This window comes from Eschrichtius robustus, chromosome 1 (genome assembly GCF_028021215.1).
Source record: "Eschrichtius robustus isolate mEscRob2 chromosome 1, mEscRob2.pri, whole genome shotgun sequence".
In the NCBI taxonomy this organism is placed as follows: domain Eukaryota; kingdom Metazoa; phylum Chordata; class Mammalia; order Artiodactyla; family Eschrichtiidae; genus Eschrichtius; species Eschrichtius robustus.
In genome coordinates, this window is record NC_090824.1 from 200,577,927 (window position 1) to 200,602,144 (window position 24,218).

Here is a 24,218-nt window from a genome sequence, read left to right on the forward strand (position 1 = left end):
GTTCACCGACTATTGTCTGCTGTTTGCATGACTTAACACAAGAAGATATTCAACACCCCAGACTATATCCAGCCCTTAGGTTGTACTGTAAATTGCTGATAATAAAACACTGGCAGAGTAAATGTATTAGTAGATTGGGTGCCGGTCAAACTTATGAAATCAGTTTAGAAATAGCCTGTTAGACACCACCAAACCTTTATGGAAAATCTTCTGATGTATAATTAATATACTCTGGTAAGAACTATGAGTATGCAAAACGTAAAAAACGATACGACTCCTATATATGAAAAGCTAGTTAATGCCACCATGACATTTAAAGGTCCCTATTTTTGTATGTTAGAATTATAAGTATATTGATTTTTTTTTAAAGTTTGAAGTCCATCGCGTTTTAATAAAAATATGAAGAGTTTCATAAGAATTGGATTTTACACTATGCGGTACTGTGTGTTGGTTGTATTAAGAGTTAAGGTCAGGGACTTCCCTGGCGGTCCAGTGGTTAAGACTTCGCCTTCCAATGCAGGGGGTGCGGGTTCGATACCTGGTGGCGGAGCTAAGATCCCACAGGCCTCACGGCCACAAAACCGAAACATAAAACAGAAGCAATATTGTAACAAATTCAATAAAGACTTAAAAAAAAAAGTGGTAAGGTCAGTTAAGATTTAAGATTAGCCTCTGAACTATATGATGTTTAGTAAAGAAAGTAACCAAAAAAGTTTGGGAGTTGGAGTCTAATAAATATAAGTGACATAGGCATGGGGGAAGTTGTCCTCTGTGTGCAAAAGGAACAGAGAAGGACATAAAACACCTCTCTGATTGCTGAAGAGAGTAGTGGTCAAGAGCAGAAGATAGGTTGGTACCAACTATAAAGGAGATGAATGAACACTTTTATAGGAGAGCATGGACGACATTCACAGGTCTTAATCTTCAGAGTTGGCAAGGATGTCAGGAACCATGAAGTTCTGAAAAGATGAATGACTTATCTAAACTCACACAGCCTGTTTTTGGCTAAGTCAGAACAGGAAACCAGGTCTCTTTCCGTTATACCACAGTTAGAGGATGACAGGACATGCATGAGGATGTGAAGACGTTAAGTAAGTAATTAAATCATAACGGTGCGTCAACACTTGAGTTTGATGGTGGTTGTTAAGATCCAGTCAAGTGGATAGAATGGAAGATAGGGAAGTTCGAGAAAACACTGTTCTAAAATTCCCAGTTGGTACTAATGAGGACATGGACGAACATTTTGGCCATGACTTGGAGAATAGAGGGAGGTTTGAGAGGAAATGGACCAGGCATTTCATGCTTCCGTAGTGCAGGTTCACCCGTGTATCATAGTTAATCACGTATAGCTCTTCACTTCTAGTCCTTTGGTGTGTGCAGGGGACAGAGTTTATTCATTCCTAGCACTTAATACCATGGCTAAAGCACAGGAGCTCCTCAGTATGTGTTTGTTGAATGGATAGTCCCAGAAGTTGTCTGTTTGTAGAGGTTAGAGGAGACTGAGAATTTAAAGTCAGACTAAACCATAGTAAGAATAGCACAGCTTGGCAGGAAGAGGGGTTGTTGGAGTCTCAGGCTTCTGAAATGCCGTGCTAAGATATTACACCACTGCACGTAAATTTGAGGACAGTTATCATTGCTTAAGACACAAAGGGAGGTAACACTGAATGTATATTATATATGATATGGTTTGTGCATATATAAACTGGGGAACACTACCATGTTTTACCCATGGGGAACAAAAAGAAAAAAATTATAGTTTTTTTTTAAATGTAGGATTCACCACAGGTTCATTCAAGAATTAAGGCTTGAGTAATGTGCAAAAGTTATGTATTCATAGTATAAATTTAAAAGAGAAAAGAAAAAAAGAAATTTCAGTGCAAGCATCACCACACAAACCATTAGTATACTGCGGAGTCATGTTATGGAACAAATTGGTAGAGGAACGTAATCCTCTTTCCACTTTTCATCCTTTTAAAGGCAAATATTGGCCTTTCATGTTTTTAATATATATATTCTGATGATAGGTTGATGTTTAAAAAGAAATGTCAAGTGCCATTTTAGCCTCTAGAAAGCCAGTAGCACCTTAAACAAAAACAATGGAACTAACCTTGTTTTGCAGTGTTCATTTCTTTGCCATCACCTGTTTGGAAGCACTAGATTTTTAGCTTAAAGCTGGGCATTATTTGGCTTTTTTCTCTCTCTCTCTGCTTGTCTGATTGCTCTGTCTCTGACTGTTTTGCCAGCTCCTACCTCCTTAATCGCTGGAGGTTTCCAGGGTTTGGTCCTTGGCCCTCTTTTCATTCTGTCTGCTCTCACAGCTTCAGCTCTAACCTCTGTGCATTTGATCCAAGTCTGATCTTCCTTGCCCTTAGATCTCAGATGCCATTTTTATTTTCTTGCTGCACATTTCACCTGTATGCTTTTCTAGTACCTCAAACTAAACATTCCCAAACCAAACGCATCATTTCACCCTCAAACAATTCTACTTTCTTTCTCAAATTGGCACTATCTTCTCTTCTTACACAAGTTTGATAACTCAAGGGTATCTCTTTCTTCCTTCTTCATTACCTACCACAGTGTCTCTGGAATTTGACTTGTATTTGTTCCCGTGTCTTCTTTGTTGGAAACACACTTCCCTACCCATTATCCCTGACCTATTCCTTCAAAATCTAGCTTAAATTCTTCATGAAGTCTGAGTCACATCAAAGTAACCCCTCCTTCCGTTGCACTCCTGTAACATTATGTTTTAATGCGTCTTAAGCCATTTATCACATTCTTTCCTATATTAGTTATTTGTTTTTTTATTGAAGTAAGTTGGTTTACAATGTGTTAATTACTGCTGTACAGCAGTGATTCAGTTATACATATGTATATATACAAACATATATTCTTTTTTCTTATATTCTTTTCCATTACAGTTTATCACAGGATATTGCATATGGTTCCCTATGCTCTACAGTAGGACCTTGTTGTTTATCCATCCTGTATATAAAAAGCTCACATCTGCTAATCCCAAACTCCCACTCTATCCCTCCCCCAAACCCCTCCCCCTTGGCAACCACCAGTCTGGTCCCCATGTCTGTGATTCTGTTTCTGTTTCATAGTTAGGTTCATTTGTGTCATATTTTGGATTCCACGTATAAGTGATATCATATGGCATTTGTCTTTCTTTTTCTGACGTACTTCACTTAGTATGATCATCTCTAGGTCCATCACGTTGCTGCAAATGGCATTATTTGATTCTTTTTTATGGCTGAGTAATATTCCATTGTATATATGTACCACACCTTCTTTATCCATTCATCTGTTGATGGGGACATTTAGGTTACTTTCATGTCTTGGCTGTTGTGAATAGATACTAGAGTTATTTGTGTACTCTCCTACCTTTCTTACTAGACTGAAAATTTTATGGCAAAGCCCTTCAATATTTTTTTTATTCCCAGAATACAGTTAGTACTCATTCTGTGTAGTAAGTGCTCAGCACATTTGTTGAATGAATGAATGAATGAATGAATGGATATAAATGTCCAATACTGTTATGTCATGAGACTATGTAATGATCAGAGATGATGAGAGAGGCTTAGGTCCTTTCTGGGAAAGTAATTGTATAATGGGTAGTTTTTTTATGTTGTGTTAATTGAGAAATAAAACTTTTTTAGGTGTCAAATTGGTTTGCTAACGCAAGACGTCGGCTGAAGAATACTGTTCGACAGCCAGATTTAAGCTGGGCCTTAAGAATAAAGTTGTACAATAAGTATGTTCAAGGAAACGCTGAGCGGCTGAGTGTAAGCAGTGATGACTCATGTTCTGAAGGTTTGTTAGTATTTTTATCTTGTTTTCTTTGCTCTGCCTTTGTAAGGGGACGTTCACTGCAGTTGCTGCTTTTAAGGTTGATCCCACAAAACACGATGGTGCCATAATGGTTCTTTTTTATTGCACGAGGTAACTTTACTTTTACAGTACTGTAAATGACCAGCCAAATTATGGCTGCTTCCTCTCGTTCATAGATTTATCATGTGTCAAGAATAACATTTTTTGTGAAGTTCATTAAAATTAACATACCAAAGGGAGAGATTATATAGATTCCTGCTTTCCTTTGCCTGAAAATGAATCTTAAATATCAAAGATAATTTTATGCACTTTAAATATTCTTCCTATATATATTTTAAATCATTAAATGTAACAATTGGGTGGCCGGGGAAAAGTGTGTGTAAGTACCACCTGCTGACATTTTCCCCCCTTAGATGGAGAAAATCCTCCACGAAACCACATGAATGAAGAAGGCTATAATAATCCAGTGCACCATCCTGTGATTAAAAGTGAGAGCTCAGTCATAAAAGCTGGAGTGAGGCCAGAGTCGCGGGCCAACGAGGACTACGTATCGCCCCCAAAATACAAGAGCAGCTTGTTGAATCGTTACCTTAACGACTCTTTGAGACACGTCATGGTCACAAATGCTGCCATGATGGGAAAGACAAGGCAGAGAAACCATTCAGGATCTTTTAGTTCCAATGAATTTGAGGAGGAATTGGTATCTCCCTCATCGTCAGAAACCGAAGGCAATTTCGTCTATCGCACAGGTAAGTCTGTGCTTTTTTGTGATACCTTGTTTAAAACAGAATTAAAGCTGCAGCACAGGGCTTTCTTTTGACAGGTGTAAAGGCATAATTTTCATTGCTTGTGCATCAGATTATGTACATACGGCTCATAATTCAGTTTGAAAGCTTTCATTTTGTTCTTAATTAGCAGATACGCTTGTTACTAGATGAGGGTTTACTGGGAAGTTTTCATCCTTAATAAAAAATTTTAATCTTAGTGATAAACATTCTTAGAGGAGATATGTATTGGCTTTATGAATAAATTATAATGGAGGAATATCCCAGATTATAACCAGCCATGCAAATACTCTGTACTCCATCTTTTCTCTTAAGTTCTTTGATGGCTTATAGTGATGGAAAATGAACACAAACTAGCATGGGTGCCAAGACGTTCGTGAAGGAAACGTGGCTTAAATTGCTTTGGAAAGTTTACTTTTATTCCTGAAACGCACAAGTAGGGCTATAAGTAGCTTTGAAATTTTTGCTTTTAGTCCAGAAATAGTGAATCAATTTCTGCCTGTCCACAACGTTCAGACGGAGTGGCAAGTTTGGTAAAATTTTCTGTCTTGACTTCAGTGCTTCATTACAAAGGATTGTGTGCCCTACAGCTGGTGTAGGTAGACTCCAGGTCCTGAAAATGCCAGGCAGTGAGATTTAGAAACGTTACCCCTGGAATTAATAACTCCAGGGAGCATGCAGCCCAGCCACGTTATGTCACAGATAAGAAAGCCCCGACCAAGGACACACTGTGAGTTACTCTTCTTCAGATCAGTGGTGTAGCTGAGCCTGCACAAGAGGCTGGAGGAGTGTAGCTACTGCTAGACGACTGTTACCGCTATTATTACACGTATCGCCACCAGTCATTTGTTGAATAGTTGTGATACGCTAGGTTCTATGCTAAATACTACACAAGTACTACTACATTTAGTCCTTGTAACGTCGAGGAGCTTGATATGTGAACGATAGAGCTTTATAAAGAAATTTAAAGTTGGTCTGTTTAATATATCCTTAAGGTTATTTAGCCAGATATCTGATTTTTAAGTGTCTACAAATATGTACAAGATCTATGAGGATTCAGAGGAAATCTCAATACAGTTTTGACTTAATCTCATTTTCTGTTTGTATCTCCAACTCCAACAGTGAAAACAACTCCAAACATTCAGAAATACATAGCCTTGTAAATAATAAATTGGGTCTAGGAAGAAGTAAAAGATGCAATAAAAGATAATTTAGCCAATAATGAAAAATTTAAAACTATCTACTAATACCTAACTGAAAGAACTTGTAAGTAATTCAGAATGTTTGAGAAAAAGGAAAATAAACCAAGTCATTCAAGTACAGATAATTGAAAAAGAATAAACAGAAAACAAAAAATGGTAAAGTGGAAGGCTGAAAAATAGATAAATAAATCAAGAGTTGGCTCTTTGAAGTCAGTAGTAAAAAAACTCAAGCAAAAAATGGACACAAATTAAAGTTGGAAATAAGAAAGGATATAGCAATCATTATATAGTTATTAAACAAAAAATATTTTTAAAAATTATGATAAAGTACTATGCACAATTGTTTGACAGTATTACTGTATACAAATGTATGGATGAAGTGAATTGCTATTATCCACACAAATTAAATTATTAATTCATAATAAGAAAAGGTTTAAATGACCGCTAATGCAGGAAAAATTAAGGTTTTTACTAAACTCAGTTCCCAAAACACTTGATAGATAACTTGATAGATCCATTGGATTTTTTTTTCAAACTTTGAAGAAATAATTAATTCCTATGCTTTATACATTTTTCTGGAACATATAAAAACATGGGAAGTATCTCAACTTTTAAAAATGTAAATGTTATCCTAATCCCAAAGCAGATTAAGATAGCATACAAGTCAAAATTTTTATTTGTAATACTGATACTGACTATGAAACAACATGGGAAATAGTGTAATGTTAAGTGAAAAAATTTTAATTGTGGATACACTGAGTATAATTATGACAAGTGTGTATGGACAAAAACAAGAAAGATAAAAACAATGCAAATTACAATTTGATGAGGGGGTGTAATTGAAGGACCGTTGTTTAAAATTTTTTTTCTTGTAAATTTATGTTGCCCAGTAAAAACAAGGTCATGTGCCTATGAAATTTCCCCAGTGTGTTGGGTCTTCTGAAAATCCATGCTCCTTTCAAAGGTGACAAAATGTAAAAGTCAGAGAGGGACTAGCATGCCCGTATAGCTGATGCTTTTCGAAGTGAAGCAGCTTGGCCATGTATTTTTATATTAAAGCATTCCAAATGTACTTGGCCCGTGTCATGGACTATTCATTTGCCAAATTCTAGTTTTAAATCAAACCTATCTTTTAGTTATGCAAGCAATGAGATGGCAGCCTAGACACGTAAACTTCTGGGTTTTCGTGCATATGTATAAGCTTAAAAAGAACAGAATACAATTTTGGGGTTTGTGGATGGAGAATGAGGGAAGACTGGTTGGTCTCAAACTGGTCTACTAAATTTCAGACGAAGACAGTAAACGGCTGTCTTCTGTGCGAATTGAGTGACATTGCTGCTGCAATTGTATCTGGGTTAGCGGTCATGCATAAGCGGTGGAACAGAGAATTTCAGTAAATGCTTTCTGAACAACTGCTTTGGTTTTCTCTGGCATACAGTCTATTCTGAATCCCTTCAGTTCCTTCTGGTTGTATCTTTCCTTCCTCATCCAAACAGCAACCTTCTAAGTCTGCTCTCAAACACCATCCCCTCCACCACCCTAGTTCTACAGTAGTACGAAGATTTTGGCTTTTAAATTTTTTTTTTTCAGAAGAGATCACCTTTAAATACAATTTATTGGTTTATCTGTGCTGAGAAATCGTATCCGTGTTTCCACCCATTTTTGTAAGACAGCTGCTATATCGTGATGCATTTCACTAAATATAGCGAGTCAAAAAGCCAAGTGAAAGAAAGAGTTGGTGTTTGGAAGGGTAATGTATCACTGAATTTCATTTCACTTGTTAAACTCTAGCAGGGAGAAGCCTGGTAGATTATAAAGCAGTAATCCTAATGGAAGATATTATTAGACACCATCCAAGTAGATACAAACATGTTTTTATCGATTGTTTGTAGACATTAAATATTTCTCTCTAATCTGCAGTCACCCACAACATGCAGGAAAAAAAGAAAAGATGTTCTTTTTTCAGGGGCATGGTAGGCTCTCAATAAGTATTCTGACAGCAGCAATTATAACATTAGAATTGATCAGAATTACTAAGGTTATTGCTTCTAAATACAGTTAAGTAATACACAAGGAAATCTAGTCACTCAGTGTCATCTGTTGAATGAAGTCACCTAAATTAAAATTACAATCCTCTTCGTCAAGTTAGGTTAATGGATGGTAATTTTCAGATATTTGATGGAGTGGGTCTGCTATCTGAGGTGTCAGGATAAGGACTCTAGCATCATACGTACCTCCACTCCTGTTGACTCAGTGCTCCTGTTCCCCAGATGGGGCCATCCATGAAGGAGCCAGCCGCCATCTGTAGCATCTTCCAGAGTGCGTCCTCACTAGAGGCTTTCCTAACTTGGATTTGAGTTTAATTTACCCTAAACCAAGCCTATTAAATTTCCTTCTTCAGTGAGGGAGAAAGGAGACATTTCAAAGAAGTATACTCGGTGAGGGGACTGTCAGGCAAGTCTTGAAATAAAACATGTGAACTTCCCTGCCCTGTTGCTGGCACGAGGACAAGTTCCTATTCTGTTCTTTCTTTTCGCCGCTCACAAATGACCAACTTATAAATGGCTGGTACGCTCTAATGGTTACTCTCTGAGCCCCACTGCTTCCCCACTGCTTTATGAATTTATGTAATTCATAAATTTACTCTGCTCCCACAAGGCTGCATGTTTCAACTTCATCTTGTTAAACTGCCTAAAATCCCTCTTAATTATACACATCTGGTATAGCAAAAACATTGGCGGATAGAACTCTTTTCTATGTTAGTGTGAATTAATCAGATTAGCTTCCCCTCCACTTGACTGAGGTGAATATCCCTGAAGAAATGGAGATTTTGATGGACAGAAAAAAGAAGTCATTTATTTGGTGCACAGGACTCTTTGGGAGGTGGAGTCCATTTGAGTGGCCTGCAAAATGGGGCAAAATGAGGGAACCTAGGGATTTTGGTTACTGGGGAAAGACAGACAAGGCAGTAGAAAGTAAATCTGGGAGAATGACAAAAAGCTAAATGCCGTTTCCAAATGTTTTTTCTTGGCTAATGATGACCCCGGTGGGTGGTGGAGATGTTCTTTTTTCGTTCTCTTCCTGCACACTTGTGTACTTTAGAATTTAAGCTGGTACTATCAGTAGTAAAAGCCAGGGATGCTCATGGTCAATGAACCATTGGATTAGCCTGGGATTTAACCCTAATTTATAGCACGGTTTCTTTGGCGAAATGGCGCTCTCCATTCTAAACTGCTGACTTCACAGTCAACTTCTGGGGCACAAGTCCTTCATGGACGAGGTGCCCTTTCATGCCTTCATACCGCAAACAAAAACGTTCTAGGCTCGCTGGAGGCCTGGGCCTTACTCATCAAAGAAATCGTAGTTTAAGTGAAGCAGAGGAAAGATTTAAAGAACTGCCTTGTCAGATCCTTTTGAACAGTGAATAATCATTCCTAATTTGTTTCATCCATTTTAGGTGTTTGGGGGTAGCTTGAAGAAAGCCTCATGGTAGTTGACAGAAGGCTTTGTCAAGAGCCAGCTATTAAGGATAGCATGGGTTTCTGTGTACATGCTAGTTTCTCTTTGGAATTTTGTTGACCAGTAAGTCGACTTTGGGTACTTTCATCTTCTTTTATTTCCCTTTTTGTGCTTGTCACTTCCTTGTTTTTAGTGAAAGATTAAGCTTAGCTCTGTTGGATGATTCCAGACATTCTTTTCCTGGCATGCAAATGACTGTTGATGTACTCCAGCAGAGAATAATAAAACCCTCTATCACCAGCCCAGTTTGTGACATTTAAAGAATACTTGAAAGGTTATCCAACTTTTTGTCCTGTGTCTTTACTGCAATAATACCTCACCTATCAGACACCATCTGGAAATGAGGTTTTCCACCTAAGTGAAATTTCCAGATAGAAATTTAAGGACCGATTTTAAAAAGACAGAGTTTTCTGCTCTCCTAGACTGACAGTATGAAACACAGCATGTGAGGTGTGCCTCAGCCTACTTCCTCTTCTCTAAACTCCCTCCTCCTGTTGCTTTTCTGTATGTTTCCACCCTTCAAATCAGTAATTCTAGGATTAACCACAAATCTAAACTTGCTCCTGATGCCTTTGAATAAAGAACGATGTCTTTCTGATAGCCTTATTAAAAAGGGATCTTTCCTAATTACTTATTCCAAAGCAGTAACCTTCGAAAAGAGACTTATAGAAATTCTGAGCTTTGGGGAGGCTTGGGGTAGAATTATAAAAACGTAAGCATGATATTCTGAACACTATAGATTATTAAATGTTTATCAGTGATGATGATGGCAAAACACATTCACATGGATTATTTCTGAAATGCACATTAGCTTGATCTTTGAAAGTGAATTTTCTTTATGGATTCACTTGCAAAGTTTAAATGAAACTGTGTTAAGTATAAGTGTTCCACCTGCTGTTAAAAACTGAGAGATTCATGGCAGACAGAAATAGAAAAAGAGAACACATGTTGGCATAAGCAGTTTGCTGGCTCCTTCAGGGGTTAGTTTTTCATTCACTTTTCTTTGTTTGTTATTTGGTATCACGTGAGAGCCTGAGAAAGTCTATGCATAGAAGCTGAGACTTAGCAGCCCCATTCAACAACCTGGCTGACAAACAAATCAAAAATACACGGCAGCCTAGCTTAGAAAAAGTACGCATTTTTAGGGCTGTGTTTGATCCTGAGTTTTTTGTCCCTTTATATTGTGTTCCCTCCATGTGGTGCCTTAGAATGACAGCAACACGTTTCAAATTTGTGTGAATATAGACAGATTGCGTCTGAAATGCAGCTGCATCCTATCTCTTCTTTCGTGCTGATACTCACTGCCTTGTGTGTATTAAATGCTCTCCGCGGCCCTGAAATGGTATTTTATTCATTTTTATAGTCCTCCTAGCACCTAATAGTGTCTTTCACATATTTGCTCCGGAACTGTTTCTCAAGTCAACGAGTTAGTGTTTTCGTGATTTAGTCTGCCTCTTAAATCATGAAAGACATTTTAATGTACATATGTATATGTTGATCTGTGCCTGCGAACATGACAAGGGAAAGAAAATGGTCCTGAATAAGTCTAAATGGGTGAAAAAAACAAAAATGGCAAATGCAAAAAAAAGTTAAAACCGGTAGAAAAAAGTAAACAGAATGAAGCTTAAAACTGAGATGTTTAAGAGAGTTGAAATAAAAACTTAGAAAGTATAAAATGAAACTAAACCAATTTTCAAGTTAAAAGAGTGACTTTCAGGAAAATGCAAGGATGATAAATGGAAAAGTTTAGTTGTTTTAAAGAAAATCCACTGAAGAATAAAAAGTGTATAGCAGACAGGCAAATAAAAAGAAGGGGAACCTTTATGAATTTGACTTCACTATGTAATGATACCTATTGTCTACTTACCTAGGTCACTGCCTTGTGGGTGAGATTTAAGAAACGAAGCACAGATTTAGATCCAATGATTTAAACTCTTCTGCCCCATTCACTCTCGGCGTTGACGTGACTACTTTGGCTTTTTAAGAATGACTATTTTTAATCCTATGATAGACTTGGAGAACATCGATGCAGAAATTTTACATTTTCTCTCTCCTCCACGTGTAAGAGTAAAGATCCCATACATTTTACCTGTTTTTCTGTTAAAAACAAGTTTATCAACATGACATTTTGATTCTGCAGGGGTATCCCCTATGTTTTGGCAGGACTGTCTCCTGGCATTCAGTCTGTTGTAACTGGTTTTCCGACACTGCATTTCGACTGGCTGGGGTGGTCAGTCACACCTGGTGCAGTTTCGTAGAAGTGCTGGTTCATGTCACTGTATTGAAGACTGTATCAGTATTTCCATTAAGAGACTTTTTTCATTCCCTAGCACTTCTAAATAAGTCATAAAAACTCAAGCCAAACTCAAAGCTGGCATAAAAGGACCTTTTCCCCCCTTCCCCTGTGTATAAGGAATATAAGTGCCTAACTCCCACTAACTCTTAACTTCAGTCAGGTTTGTAAACTCTTTACACACTGACAAAACCAGATCAGACCTGTTGACACCCCTCCAGCCTGGGCCTGAAATGGATGTCCAAAAGTTGTTACTGTCTGTGAAAATAACAAGACATTCTATTTAATGTGTGTGGAAGTGGTTTCTTTTCTTTCTTTCTTTTTTGGTGAGTCACAGTTAGTTTTTCCCTTCTGCCTCCCAACTTTGTTTCTAAAATTAAACAGGTATTTTTCTACGTCAAAATTCGTCTTGTTGATGTAACAGAGTTTTTACTCAGAATAAATATGTGTTTTCTTCTAGTCCTGAATTTTGGTACTTTTAAATTTTGGAAGCTTGTGTTCTTGTTTTCTATTAGAAATTATATCATTTATAATTGTGAGTTTTGAGGAAGCAAAATAATAATAGTTTTCACTTTGTTGTTTTTTTTTCACATTTGAATTTTTTCATGGTTTTCAGTTTAAATGAAGGATGACATGTTTAAATAGCAGCTGCATAATGAACCTTTCCTCTCTGTGTTACCTAATTTATCTTATTTTCATTGTACTAAAGAGGAAAACAGGCAAGGATTTTTATAAATTCAGCATTAAACATTAAAGGATCTTCCAGTTCAATCCCTTAATTTGCAGATTAGGAAATCGCTTTGGGCTCTACACTAGGCATTGAAATTGTTGGGGTTTTTGTATGCAAGTTGCTGGGTTGCTTGGAAATGCTATCCTGATCATTGGTACAGTAAGTCTATGGCTTTTGGCAATTTCAGGTACTTAATTGACTTCTATTTTAAAAAGCTTGTCATTAGTGTTGAACTTTTCAGAATTTAGGATAGGTGTGTGTGTGCATTTTTTAAAAAAACTAATCTATTTTAATGGCTGCAGTGGGAAAGTCTTCACACATGTTGGTAGATTATAGATTGTAATAGACATCTGGTATTACCTGTGTCACTAAGGGAAAGAGGAATGGTTTGCAGAAGATCGCTAACAGTTACTGCTGCTGGGCAAAAGTCTCTTGGGGTGTGTGTGTGTGTGTGTGTGTGTGTGTGTGTGTGTGTGTCTGTGTGTAGCAGTAGTAGTAGTAGAATTGAACATAGTTGGGAAAAGAAAGTGGCTTTTGAAAATGACCAGCGGTATCTTCCCCCTGCCATGGGTCTACCCTGGAGACCTTGAGTCATTACCTGAAAGTGGTCTGAAAAAACGTGAGTGATACTATAACAACCCAATTGGAAAGTGGTTTGGGGAAGATAGATTGGACTCAGCTTTAAGCACCGACATCACTCATCAGCTCCTCACAGTGTTGAGTCTTTTTCTCAGGCCAGTAAGGTGCTGCAGTGCAAGATACCACTGAGGTGCTTCGGGGTCAGATTCACCTGTAGCATTTCCTCAGATCAGACGCTTCGCTAAATTTCACGCAGGAAAAGCTACATTGCACTGTAGACGTCACCGTGCCACAGATGGGGCAGCACGCTTGCTGTGTGGCCAGATGGCACTGTGGGTCTGTGTGGTGTCTCCCACAGTCACTGGACTGCGGATGGGGTTAGAAACAGCCTCTTGCCCACTGACTCAGTGCTTTGATATAGTGACCAGGATGGACATCTTTGACAGAAAGACTGTCTTCCCTTTTTGGTATCATTAGATAAAGCAATTTTGCCTTTGATCAGGCTTCCTTTAAATGAAGAACGTTTTCTAGAATAGTGGTTTTGAGACGACCAGTTTGGTGAGATGACATTAAAATGGAAAAACAACGCAAATGAAAAGGAAACCTTTTAAAGTGCTGAAAAGTAGTCGGAGACAACCATTCACGAAGTGGGATTTCCAAGAAACCGTCGCTGTTTAAGCTTTCACATCATTGCCCCGGTATTTAAAATTTAGAACTGATAGTCCCTTGATCGAGCCAGACTCAGGTTACGATGGAGAGAGCTCTCAGTATGGCAGAGACATTCGAAGTAAGAATGCCCTGTTCTGCCAGGACTGTCATTATGACACTAAAACCGTACCCTTTTGCTGAGGCCAGAATTCAGAGTCGCTGCTTCCAGCTTCTGCACTGATTTAGACGGCAGATGTGTAAAAGGCAGAGCGGTATTCAGGATCGCTTGTCACATGGCTTCGGGGCAAGAGGATGGGTATCTGGCAAGAACAAGAACCCTTAAATGTGACTGGGTCTTACATTTCTAAACGTAAAATCCCTGACCAGAAGCTGCTTGGTGCCAAGTGCCTTTGCTGTGATGTCTTCGCCCAGCACAGAGCTCAACGGCTGCTTGAGAATCCACCAGCCTTCTCTAGTCTGCAGCCGAGGCTGAGTGTTATCATTGTTTTGCATTTTCTTTTATCGTCTTGGTTGCATTTAGTCTCGCTGTATTTTTTCCTTCTTTACTCCTCTTCTGGGCTGCTAACTCTATCCAGATGGATCAAGGAGTATTTTTACAACTTTGTCAGTAGTGCAGTTGGTCTTTAGTTTTTACTGTGTCTCCTGGGTTCCTTTACTTTAGACCTATTCAGAAATCATGGTACCAGTTCAGATTTACTCCCAACCCATGGGGCCTCCAGTTTATCTAACCTGTGTACTTTTTTCTTCCAGAAGATTTTTTTTTTTTAATTTATATTTTGTTCTTAAAATGTCCTTTAAAAAGTATAAACATAAATCATCTGGAATAGTAATTCTCAACTATCTCGAAAGGTGTTTGAGGACTATTTCACGGTTGCTATGATTGAAGCAGTAAAATTTTAGTTTATAGTTACAATAACTTTCCTCTCATTAGAAAAAAATATTAAAAAGCTCAACTTTATGATTTCATGACACATTACCAACCCCCAAATACCGTTCCTAATCCCTACCCCCTTACACACGCTCGGTGAAATGCTAATAGGAAGCTCAGAGAAGACCCAGAAAAGTGAATGATCTGTATTTGACCCCATTCTCTCAGGTGCTTTAATTAAAATGATAGTATAAAGGTCCGGGTGGAGGCCCAGTGAAAGCATGACAAGTTTAAAGTGTATTTTACTATAGTTAAATATCTGCTGCTTCATCTGTGGTTTGGAAAAGGACTTTCTGTATCCAGATTTTCTCTCCATCCTCCCTCCTTACCTGACCTGAAATTACCCACTTGTAGATTAAGCCCCAGGAAGTTGTAACGTGGAAAGAGCAGAGAGCATTGCCTTGTAAATCAGGAGCTCTGTATTCAGCCAGAACTGCTAGCAATTGGGTATGTGTTCTAAGGCAAGTGCCTTTATTAACCAGGGCCTTGGCTCCGTTAACCATCACATGAGGGCTGTGATAAGATGGTCCATGAGTGCCTTATTACCTCTGATAAATCTGAGATTCTGTGAAATTTCTAGGGAGAGAAGGAAGCCCACAGTGTACTGGACGTCACAGTTAAATACAGACCGTGTTATCTCTAATAGAAGCAGAGCTTGGGCTCTGAGGAACATCTCTCAGGAGTGTTAGGGAGCCCCTGGTGGCAGGTAGGGGACCGGCCTGGGGTGCTGGGCCCTGAGGTGGGGAAGGAGGCCAGGAAGGGAGGGGGCCTTGGGTTAAATCTTCACGGGGTCTTTCTGTCCTGTGTCATGCTTCTGCATTTCCTTCTACTGCTCTTATTATTTTAATTGTGCACTTATATGCTCAGAATCTACCTGAAATGTTTTTATAAATGGTATGAGGTAGTGATCTGACTTTTTTTCCAGATTGGTAGCCAGCTGTCCTCACACAACGTCCTGAGTGCTTCCACCTTTCCTTACTGATTTGAAGTGCTTCCCTTCGTGTGTGTGTCTATTTCTAGACTGTCCTGTATACCATCCAACTTAAAAAATACTCCTCTGTCAGTAGCACGCTGTTTTCAAGACTGTAGCTTTGTTGTGCTGGTTGACATCTGGCAGGCTATGTCTACTTTATTTTCACTTTTTTCAAAATAGTCACATCTAGACTATTGAGTGTATTTCTCTAGTTGGACTTTAGAATAAGTTTGACAAATTCTATTTTAAAAATTCCATTGGAAATTAATTTAGGATAGCACTGAATTTAATATCCTTATTATATCAGATCTTCCCACTCAGGAACAACGTTTATTTCTCCATTTATTATGATCACCTCTCATGATATTCAACAAATTTTTGTACTTTTTCTTTACATAGGGTCTGCATATTTCTCATAAGTTAATTACATCTTTTATTCTGTTGTTCTTATTGTTTCTATTGTGGATGACTTGTCTATTACATTTTGTAACAGCCATCACTAATATATAGAAATCTGTTGGGTTTTGTGTATTTCCCTTACATCCAGTTGGATTGTCAAAGGACGCACAAGCATATTAACTTAAAATAGTAACTGTTTTAGGCATTTATTCTCCTCTCTCTTTCCCTCCCTCTTTGTTTCCAGCCATTGCACTGCACTGACCGAGTTTTCCAAAACAATGTTGAGTGATGGCAGTGATGGCAGACATTAAAGGGAATTTTCCTCATATTTTACCATCAAGCATAGTTTTCACGGGAAGCTTCTGGTATAAACACTTTGTCGAGTTAAGGGATTCTCTTTCCATTCCTAGATCATTTAATAAGGGGTCCCTCCACCCCCAAACACACATAACTAAATAGAGTTATTGCATTTATCAAATGCTGTTTCCACAGTTTTTAAGAGCATCATCTAGTTGTCCTCTTTGAATCTATCTAGAGTAAATTTCTTAGTGTTCAGCTGGCCTTGAATTCTTGGGAAAAGTTCTATTCCATCATGATATGTCATTCTTTTTAAGAAATTTCTGGATTCAGTTTATTGGCATTTTATTTAGTAATTGTATATCAAAATTCTCAAGTGAGATTTTTTTTTTTTCTCATGCTCTCTCCTTGCACGGTTTTGATGTTAAAGTTATACTGGTCTTGTGGAATGAGCTGGAAAGTATTTCATCTTTTTCTACTCTAGAAAAGTTTAAATGAAGTATGGATCAGCTCTTCCTGATACCTGAAGGTTTGAAAGAATTCAGATGTAAAATGATCTTGGCCTGGGGTTCCCTGGTCCTCTCCTTTTCCTCTCACATTTTTCATCTTTCTTCTTTATTTTATGAACGGTTTCCTCAACTTTTTCTCCCGGGTCACCAACTTAGTCTTCAGCTGTGCCACTTCCGTTCTGTTAATCAACCTTTCTGTTGCAGTTTTAATTGTGGTGTCTTGTTTTTTTCTTACTGCTCCTTTTTCGTAGCAGCCAATGACGCCTGTGGAGATCAGAAGTTACCTGAATCTCCGCTCTGCACGTCTTCGTGGCCTTCATGCTAGGAGCCCTCTTTAGAGAGGTTTCCTAAATTGTTTAAAGAACATTTGCAGAAGCTGTGTCCTGGGGCCAGATGACCCAGAGACACCCTATTGACTCGGGAAGGAAGCGTGGCCTAGCTCTTCCGGTGTCTGTCCCTTGACTGGTAACCTTCAGGAGTCCCCTGCTGGCCCACTTGTTCTCCAACTTGGAATATCTCCTGTGCCTGCTGAGAGCAGCAGCTCGCTCTGTGCCGCGCTCTTGCCCTCCGCCTGTTTTGAGTTGTGGTTCTCTGTTTGGATTTCCCCACCAACTTGATGCTATATGCATTTCATCTTCCATGAATTTCTCAACTCTTCTGATTTGGTGATGGTACCCCTCATTGTTTTCGAGGACTGCTAGGCATTCGTTTGTTTTTAAATTTACAGTCTGTGATTTTAATGGTATTTTGAGAGAGAAGTAAATAAAGCTTATTCAGTATACCATCTTAAAGGGTACTCTGTAGTACAGACATTCGGCAAATGATTTTATCATAAAAGATGTTTCCTTTGTTTCTGGCCGTTTTCACTGGGAATTTGCACACATTCAGAATTAGGCATAGATTCTGAGTATCAAAGGAATAATAAAAATAGAGCTATTGTGTACAGAGTGGGATGTGGGAACTCCTGGAAAATTTCTGATGGGTGTCGTGTACATAAACATGACACGTTATGATGGGTAAGACTTTCCAAACAGTAGTGCTTGAAATAGAGAGCTAAATATAATTCAGTTAAATAAAAAATGCCTCTAATTGTACCGCTATGATATAGGGGTACTTGGCAGCCGTGCACCTAATAAATACGACACTTTTGAAATGTGATTAGAATCCAAGTGGGTTTTACTCTGCAGTGAGGCATGTGGCAGGACACGCTAGCACTGACTTTTCTTTTTGTCTTTCCAGTGGAAAACTGAACTTCTTTGTTTGAGTGAGGACTGTTGGGAATTTTTAAGTAAAAACAAGAAGTTAAGAATTCCATTCCTTTTTGCCAGTCTTTCCTTCTAGCATAATTATCAATTAATGGAGCATTCAATAATCATTTGCTTCATATTATTATTCTTACCCTTTCATACTTGGATTATTTTAATAATCTTTAGCTAGTGCTACAAATGTATTTAATTAAAGTTATGCATCAAAATAAAATAATGACATGGGAAGGAAAGGGTTATTATGTTTCAAAAATATATTAATAAAGTACATATTAAAATTTGAACATTCAAGTTATTTTGAAAATGTCAAAATATCTTGTCTTCCCCCTAATATCTTTCTTTCCTTTCTTCCTTCTTTCTCTCTCTTTCTTCTTTCTTCTCTCCTTCCTTCCATCCTCCCTCTCTCCCTCCTTCCCTTTTTCTGTCTCTTAACAATGAAGTCCCTTGTCTTTGTTCAGGGCTCTGCTGTCCAGATTCTTCCTCGGTTTGTTTGACTGTGGCTCAACTGACTGATATTTCACCATATTTCTGTCTCTGGGCAGTGGTAGACTGACCACAGAATACTTTTCTATGAGTTTTCTTTCTTCCCTCAGGGGTATGCTTGATTGTCTAGCTGTCAGCATGTGGACACTGTGCTGATTAAACATTAATGAATTTAAAATGGGCCACTGTTCCCATTATCATTCCTAGAGCAGCACCCTCTCTTGCTGGAGCACCTAACGTTCCCAGAGTCCTCTGCTAACAGCGACGTCATCTGGTATCTATAACAGACATCAGTGTCTGTTAATCTGGGGAGGAGGGGCTCTTTCCCTGGATCACGTAGCTAATGCTCTGGCACATCCTTTGAGGCACCAGAGCCCTTCTGATGAGGATGAGGTCAAGAGCCTCACGTAGTATCGCTAGTTGATCTCGCCATCGGGCAGCTGCATAAGCAGGAAATATCCAAACACAGTTCTTAGCTAGGCATGACATCATATCCCTTCACAAGGCTTTTCCTGGAATATAGGGATTTGAAGGGTTTTCTCTTCCAGTGATCCTGCACACCCTCTGTTAGAGATGCTAAATGAGCAGCAACAGATCCAAGCACTTATTTTAAGAAAATAATAAGTGAAGCCCCTGAAACTAAGACAGAGAGGTGCCAGAAGACTAGCTTGAGATCATGGCACATCCATTGCCAGGAACGGCAGCTTGTATGTCACAGTCAGGAGTGGAGTATGCTGTTTCTTTAATTAATTAACCATGACAGGTTCAAAAGTGATGACTGTGGTTATAAGTCAAAGACTGGTTTTCTGCTTATATTTTGGTTTTCTGTTGCTGCATAACAAATCACCACAAACTTAGCAACTGAAAACAATAGTCAATATTACCAATATTATCTCAGGTCAGCAGTCTGACACAGCATAGCTGGTCGCCCTGCTCAGAGTCTCCCCAGGCTGACATCAAGGCGTTGGTCACACTGGGTTCTCACCTGGTGGCACCGGGAAAGAACCCACTCACAAGCATATTTAGGCTGTTGGCAGAACTCATTTCCTTGTGGTTGTAGGACTGAGGTCCCCCTCCCCTTACGTCTCAGCTTCTAGTAGCTGCCCCATTCCTTCTCTCCGGTCCAGCAAACAGCATGTTCAGTCCTCCTAGGCTTGAATTTCTCTGCTTTCCCCCTGTGGCCCCAACCTGGAAAAAGCTCTGTGTTTAAGGGGCTCACGTGATTACAGTGAGCCCACCCTTCATTTAAGGTCAACCGATGGGTAATCTTAGTTCCATCTGCAAAGTCATGTAACATAACATGTAACATAACACGTTCACAGATGTGACACTAGGGGGGAAAGTTACGGGGGCAGAATTCTGCTTATCCCAGCAGAGATCACACAGCAGGAGGATTTGGATGAGGTTTTGCCCGTTCAACCTCAAGTGTTTAGACGATAAGCGTCGTCGTTAGTGTGATCTGTCAGTTATAAAGTATAAGAAAGATAACTGCTGCAAATGCTTTGGGTATGGATAATCTGTAAACTGAGTAATCAAATCTTGTCTAAGTAAATTAGTTGAAAGTTACATAATTATTTACATGTGAGCACACACAAAAAACCCCACACACATTTATTCTCTTTATACATTTGGTTAGTCCTGCTTCCCTGAAGGGTACGTACCTTTTATCTGTAACATGCAGGCAGGCATCAGGCAGCTGACAGTGTATTTCTAAGGTAGCTGGCTAGACAGTGGTCTGATGGATGTTTACTGCACTTAATGACAGCAGCTGCTATTTACTGAGCACTCACTATATGCCTGCATTGTCCTGTACCTACATGTGTTATTTATTTAGTCCCTGCAATGATTCCGCGGTATGTGTGTTTGAGGATGAGAGAACACACTTAAATAGCAGAATTTGCCCACATGTGTTGCAGAGCCCGGATTCAGACTCAGATCTGTTTGACTCCAAAACTTTGCTCTTGACCACCGTCTTTTACCTTTTCCCAAACCTGGGGAAAGTTACACAGATGGTGGTTTACCTTTGAGAGGTCTTCCACCTCTGTTTCTCACTCTTCTGCCTCCTGGCTCCTTTTCACCTCTCTCCAAAGGAGCCTGTGTCCTTTTGCTGTTCTCAAGCCCCAGCCCATCGTATAGGTACTCTGCTGCCCCTTCAGTCCTCCAGAGTTAGTGGGTATCCGTGTCTCCATCAAGCACTGCAGGCCTTCATCTCAGGACAGCTGATACCTGTGACGCTATGAAAAGAGCATGGTCAAGATAGCTTACACCAGGGCACAATAAAGACAGTAATAATAATAATAATAATAATAACAATAGCTGGTGATTATTGAGCATTTATCAGTAAGGCACTGCCCTGAGCCCTCGGCGTGCGTTTTCTTACTTGATCCTCAGAACCACCTCGTGAGGCAGATACCATTATTATTCCCATTTCCCGCAGGGTATTTTGCCTGCAGAACTTGTAAATCACCAAGTGACTGAATGTGTGAGAGAGTTTCAAGGGAGCCTCCTTGGCTACTTTGGGCCGTCCTCATGCTTTCTCCACTCCAAAGAGTAGGGTCAGCCATGGGGCTCCTTCGTCTTTGGTTACAACTTTCAGTCCAGAATTTATTTCACCTCTTCCTTTGTCTTACTGCAGATTCTTTCTTTCCCAGTCCCACTTATGGGCATTTGAGGCTGTGGATGGTGCCATTAGGATGGAGCCATCTCTGTAGGGCAGGCGATGCCATTCTGGCCTTAGAATCCCAGGAAGGAGCGTAGACCGTCTCTGTAGAGAGGAGAGGGAATCCAGGGACATAAAAGTGGCCAGAGGGAGACAAGCGTCTGCCTGAAGCAACCCTCCTGAGAGCTGTGGAGTCCAAAAATGTGGTGAAACGAGATGAAACAATCACACAGAACAAGGTTGATGGGGTAGGGGGAGCTGTTACTTTGGAAGGGGCAGCAAATCTGTTGAGAAAACAAGCAAACTGCAGTCAGCTTCCTTCCTGCGGCATCCTGAGTGGTCCCGGAGTGCCGAGGGCACGAGCGCAGCCCTTGGTACGAGCGCAGCCCTTGCCGACGAGAGCCTGGGGTCTAAGCCTTTGCTGACTGCTCATGCTGGTGCACTTGACTTAAAGTTTCTATTTTAGGCCACTCTGTATAAATCCACAGAATATAATAAACTTGTGCATTGAATTTTTAAGTAGGTACATTCTAAAAATAGTAGATTTAAATTGAATCAAGTTTTAAGGAGAGCACAGACACTTGGTATTTTAAAACAATCCTGCAGTGAATCCTTTTGTTGTATGAACAATAGAACTCAACTTCCGTGTTTCATAAATTTAGATTCCATGAGGCTTTTCTAACATTTAAGGGTAAACAACACTATCAACTGCCTTTTATTAGGTCTGTCATTGTTTCAGCAGTAGTGCCTGTTAAAACATTGCATCCTGGTCATAAAATACAACTGAAATCACTGGAAAATATAATATGGAGTAGATGAACTTTGACTGTCATAGTTTAAAAACCACAAAAACGTTGTCTTTATGGGTGAGTGTACGCTCTCAGTTTTTGATCTTCCTATATTAATAAAGATTGTTACTTTAGGAGAACTAATTTTCTTTATTTCAAATGCTTTCTCCAGAATTGGGACTCAATAGCATTCCTTAAAAAAAAAAAAAACAAACAACCTTTCACTTTTAATCTGTAATTAAAGCCAAAGTCTTCTTTTAATTTTAAAAGCTTGTCCTTGAACTAAAATAACATGGAACATTTTAAAACATGGCTCCAAGTTACTGTAGATACATTTTATTTAAACCACAGAGACTGCAGTTAAATTTCTCAGTGCCAGACAGACTGCAAATTATAACTGTAGCAGAAGTGACTATGAATTTCTGGATGTTGTAGTACCAGCAAGGCTGGTTGTTATTTTGGAGCTGTTCCTCCCTTTGGGCTCTGCTCATGAATGACTTAATCCCTATGTAAGATCAAATGTCATGCGTGTTGCCATGCACAGAAAAAACCAGGAAAGCTTCCTTTGCGACTGCACAAGTTCAGAGCACCTGCAGAGGGAGCTGGCAGGAGGAAGGAAGAGTCACAAAACAAGTTGGAAAGTGAGGCTAGGACACGGTGAAACTCCCAAAGTTGGGTCAATGATAAAAATATCCTTTAAAGCTGAATGCCATTATTTATCATGGCAAGAAAAGGGGATAATATCCATGATGGAATTGTAAAAATATTTTCACTAAGGTCACTTGTGTACTTGCTATTCTGGTATTTGGTTAGCAAATCTAACGCCAGATTAGATCTAATAATATAGTGTGTTGCTCTGTGTACTGTAGCAAGTGCACGGGCATCTGTCATTTTACTGGGTCCTCACTACAACACTGTGAGGTACAAATAAGGATGATTATCTCGGCTTTCTCGCAGGATGGGAGGGAGGGACCCACTGGTGCACAGCTACCTAATGGCAGAGCCAGAAAGAGAAGCTGAGTCTCTCAGCTTCTCGTTCAGACTCTTTCCACTCGAGTTTACGGTGTTTTCCATCCTCGTTAAGTGTACTCAGATTTTTAAAAAAATAATCATTTATGGAGTTGGCCTCTCCAAAACAGTGACTCTTAACTTATCTGGAGCTGTTCCTCCTTTTGCACATGGACTTCTTTGACAATTGGATAAAAAGCCTTGGATCCTTCTCCAAAGAAACAAACAAGCACTTCCCCACCCCACACTTCTCTGTAACTGGGACGGCAGCAGGGGTAACTCTGATCCTTTGGATCTAAATAGGATTCTCTTGGACACGGTTCCTGCTGTGGAAGCTCAGACCCTTCTGAAGATTTCTGATGATGCCTAAGAGTTCTGTCTTTGAAGCATGTCGGGAACATTTACTCTCCAAAGTGCGTTCAGCTTGTGGTCACACTGCCATCCCACACGTGTGGTCCCTGTTCTGTATCACGTTGATTCAGATGTGCAATGTGCTCCCTTCCTCAAATGCCAGAATATCCCCCCGCTCTCAGAAGGCGTGTGCGTGTACTGGGCTGTGTGGAGAATTTGGAGGGAATGAAGGAGGGCTTTACAACCCGGCAGCGAGCGCACACCGCTTCCTACAGAGCGCTGCGTGTCCTTGTCCTTAAGCGTCCCTGGGCCATTTCGCGTGGGACTCTTCCCTGCCCGCTCTGTCCCACGTGGTCCCCACAGCAGCACAGAATCTCCCAGCTCCACGCTTCCCCCTACCATCCTTTCCTGCTTACCACCTAATTCCCCAGTTGCTCCAAAATCTCCACGTTCTTCCCATGTAGTGTTGTGTCATCCAGCTCTCTCCTGCTTCAGCTACAAAACTCTGTCCCAGGCCTACTTCGTGCGCTCAACCCACTCCCGAGGTTCTGAGCAAATCAGAAGGGCCTCCTAGTTCATAACCTTCATTTTATAAGACATTTGTGATATTAAAGGGCAACTTACTTTCTTCAGTTATACCTGTTATTTTAGGGGTTCCAAAGATTTCCTGAAACCCCCCTAGGCTTGGAACCCCGTTTGGAGGTAGCTCTGGGTTTCTGGTCTTCTTGGGGCCGTGTGAGTTTAGGACCTAATCGGGGCTGCTCTCTGGGCAGAGGGAGTGATTGGGCACAGAGCACTTTCACGACCGCCGCAGGGTCGTATCTAGTTGGGGAGACGGTGTGGAGCCCTCGCAGGGAAAGTGAAGAACATGGTATAGGAATAGAAACTGGCATAAAATTGCATAATAAAGCACAGTGATTTTAGGAAAGGAGTCTTTTAGATCGTTT

General features: G+C 39.8%; 1 protein-coding gene across 3 annotated transcripts in view; it reads left to right on the forward strand.

Annotated features, from left to right (window-relative positions):
• MKX (mohawk homeobox) overlaps nt 1–24,218 on the forward strand; it is a 63,117-nt gene that overhangs the window by 8,845 nt on the left and 30,054 nt on the right. For all 3 annotated transcript variants that reach the window (XM_068562899.1, XM_068562883.1, XM_068562891.1), the window contains exons 4-5: nt 3,663–3,816; nt 4,248–4,583. In XM_068562899.1, the coding sequence (XP_068419000.1) occupies nt 3,663–3,816; nt 4,248–4,583 (490 nt within the window). The remainder of the gene's footprint in view (nt 1–3,662; nt 3,817–4,247; nt 4,584–24,218) is intronic.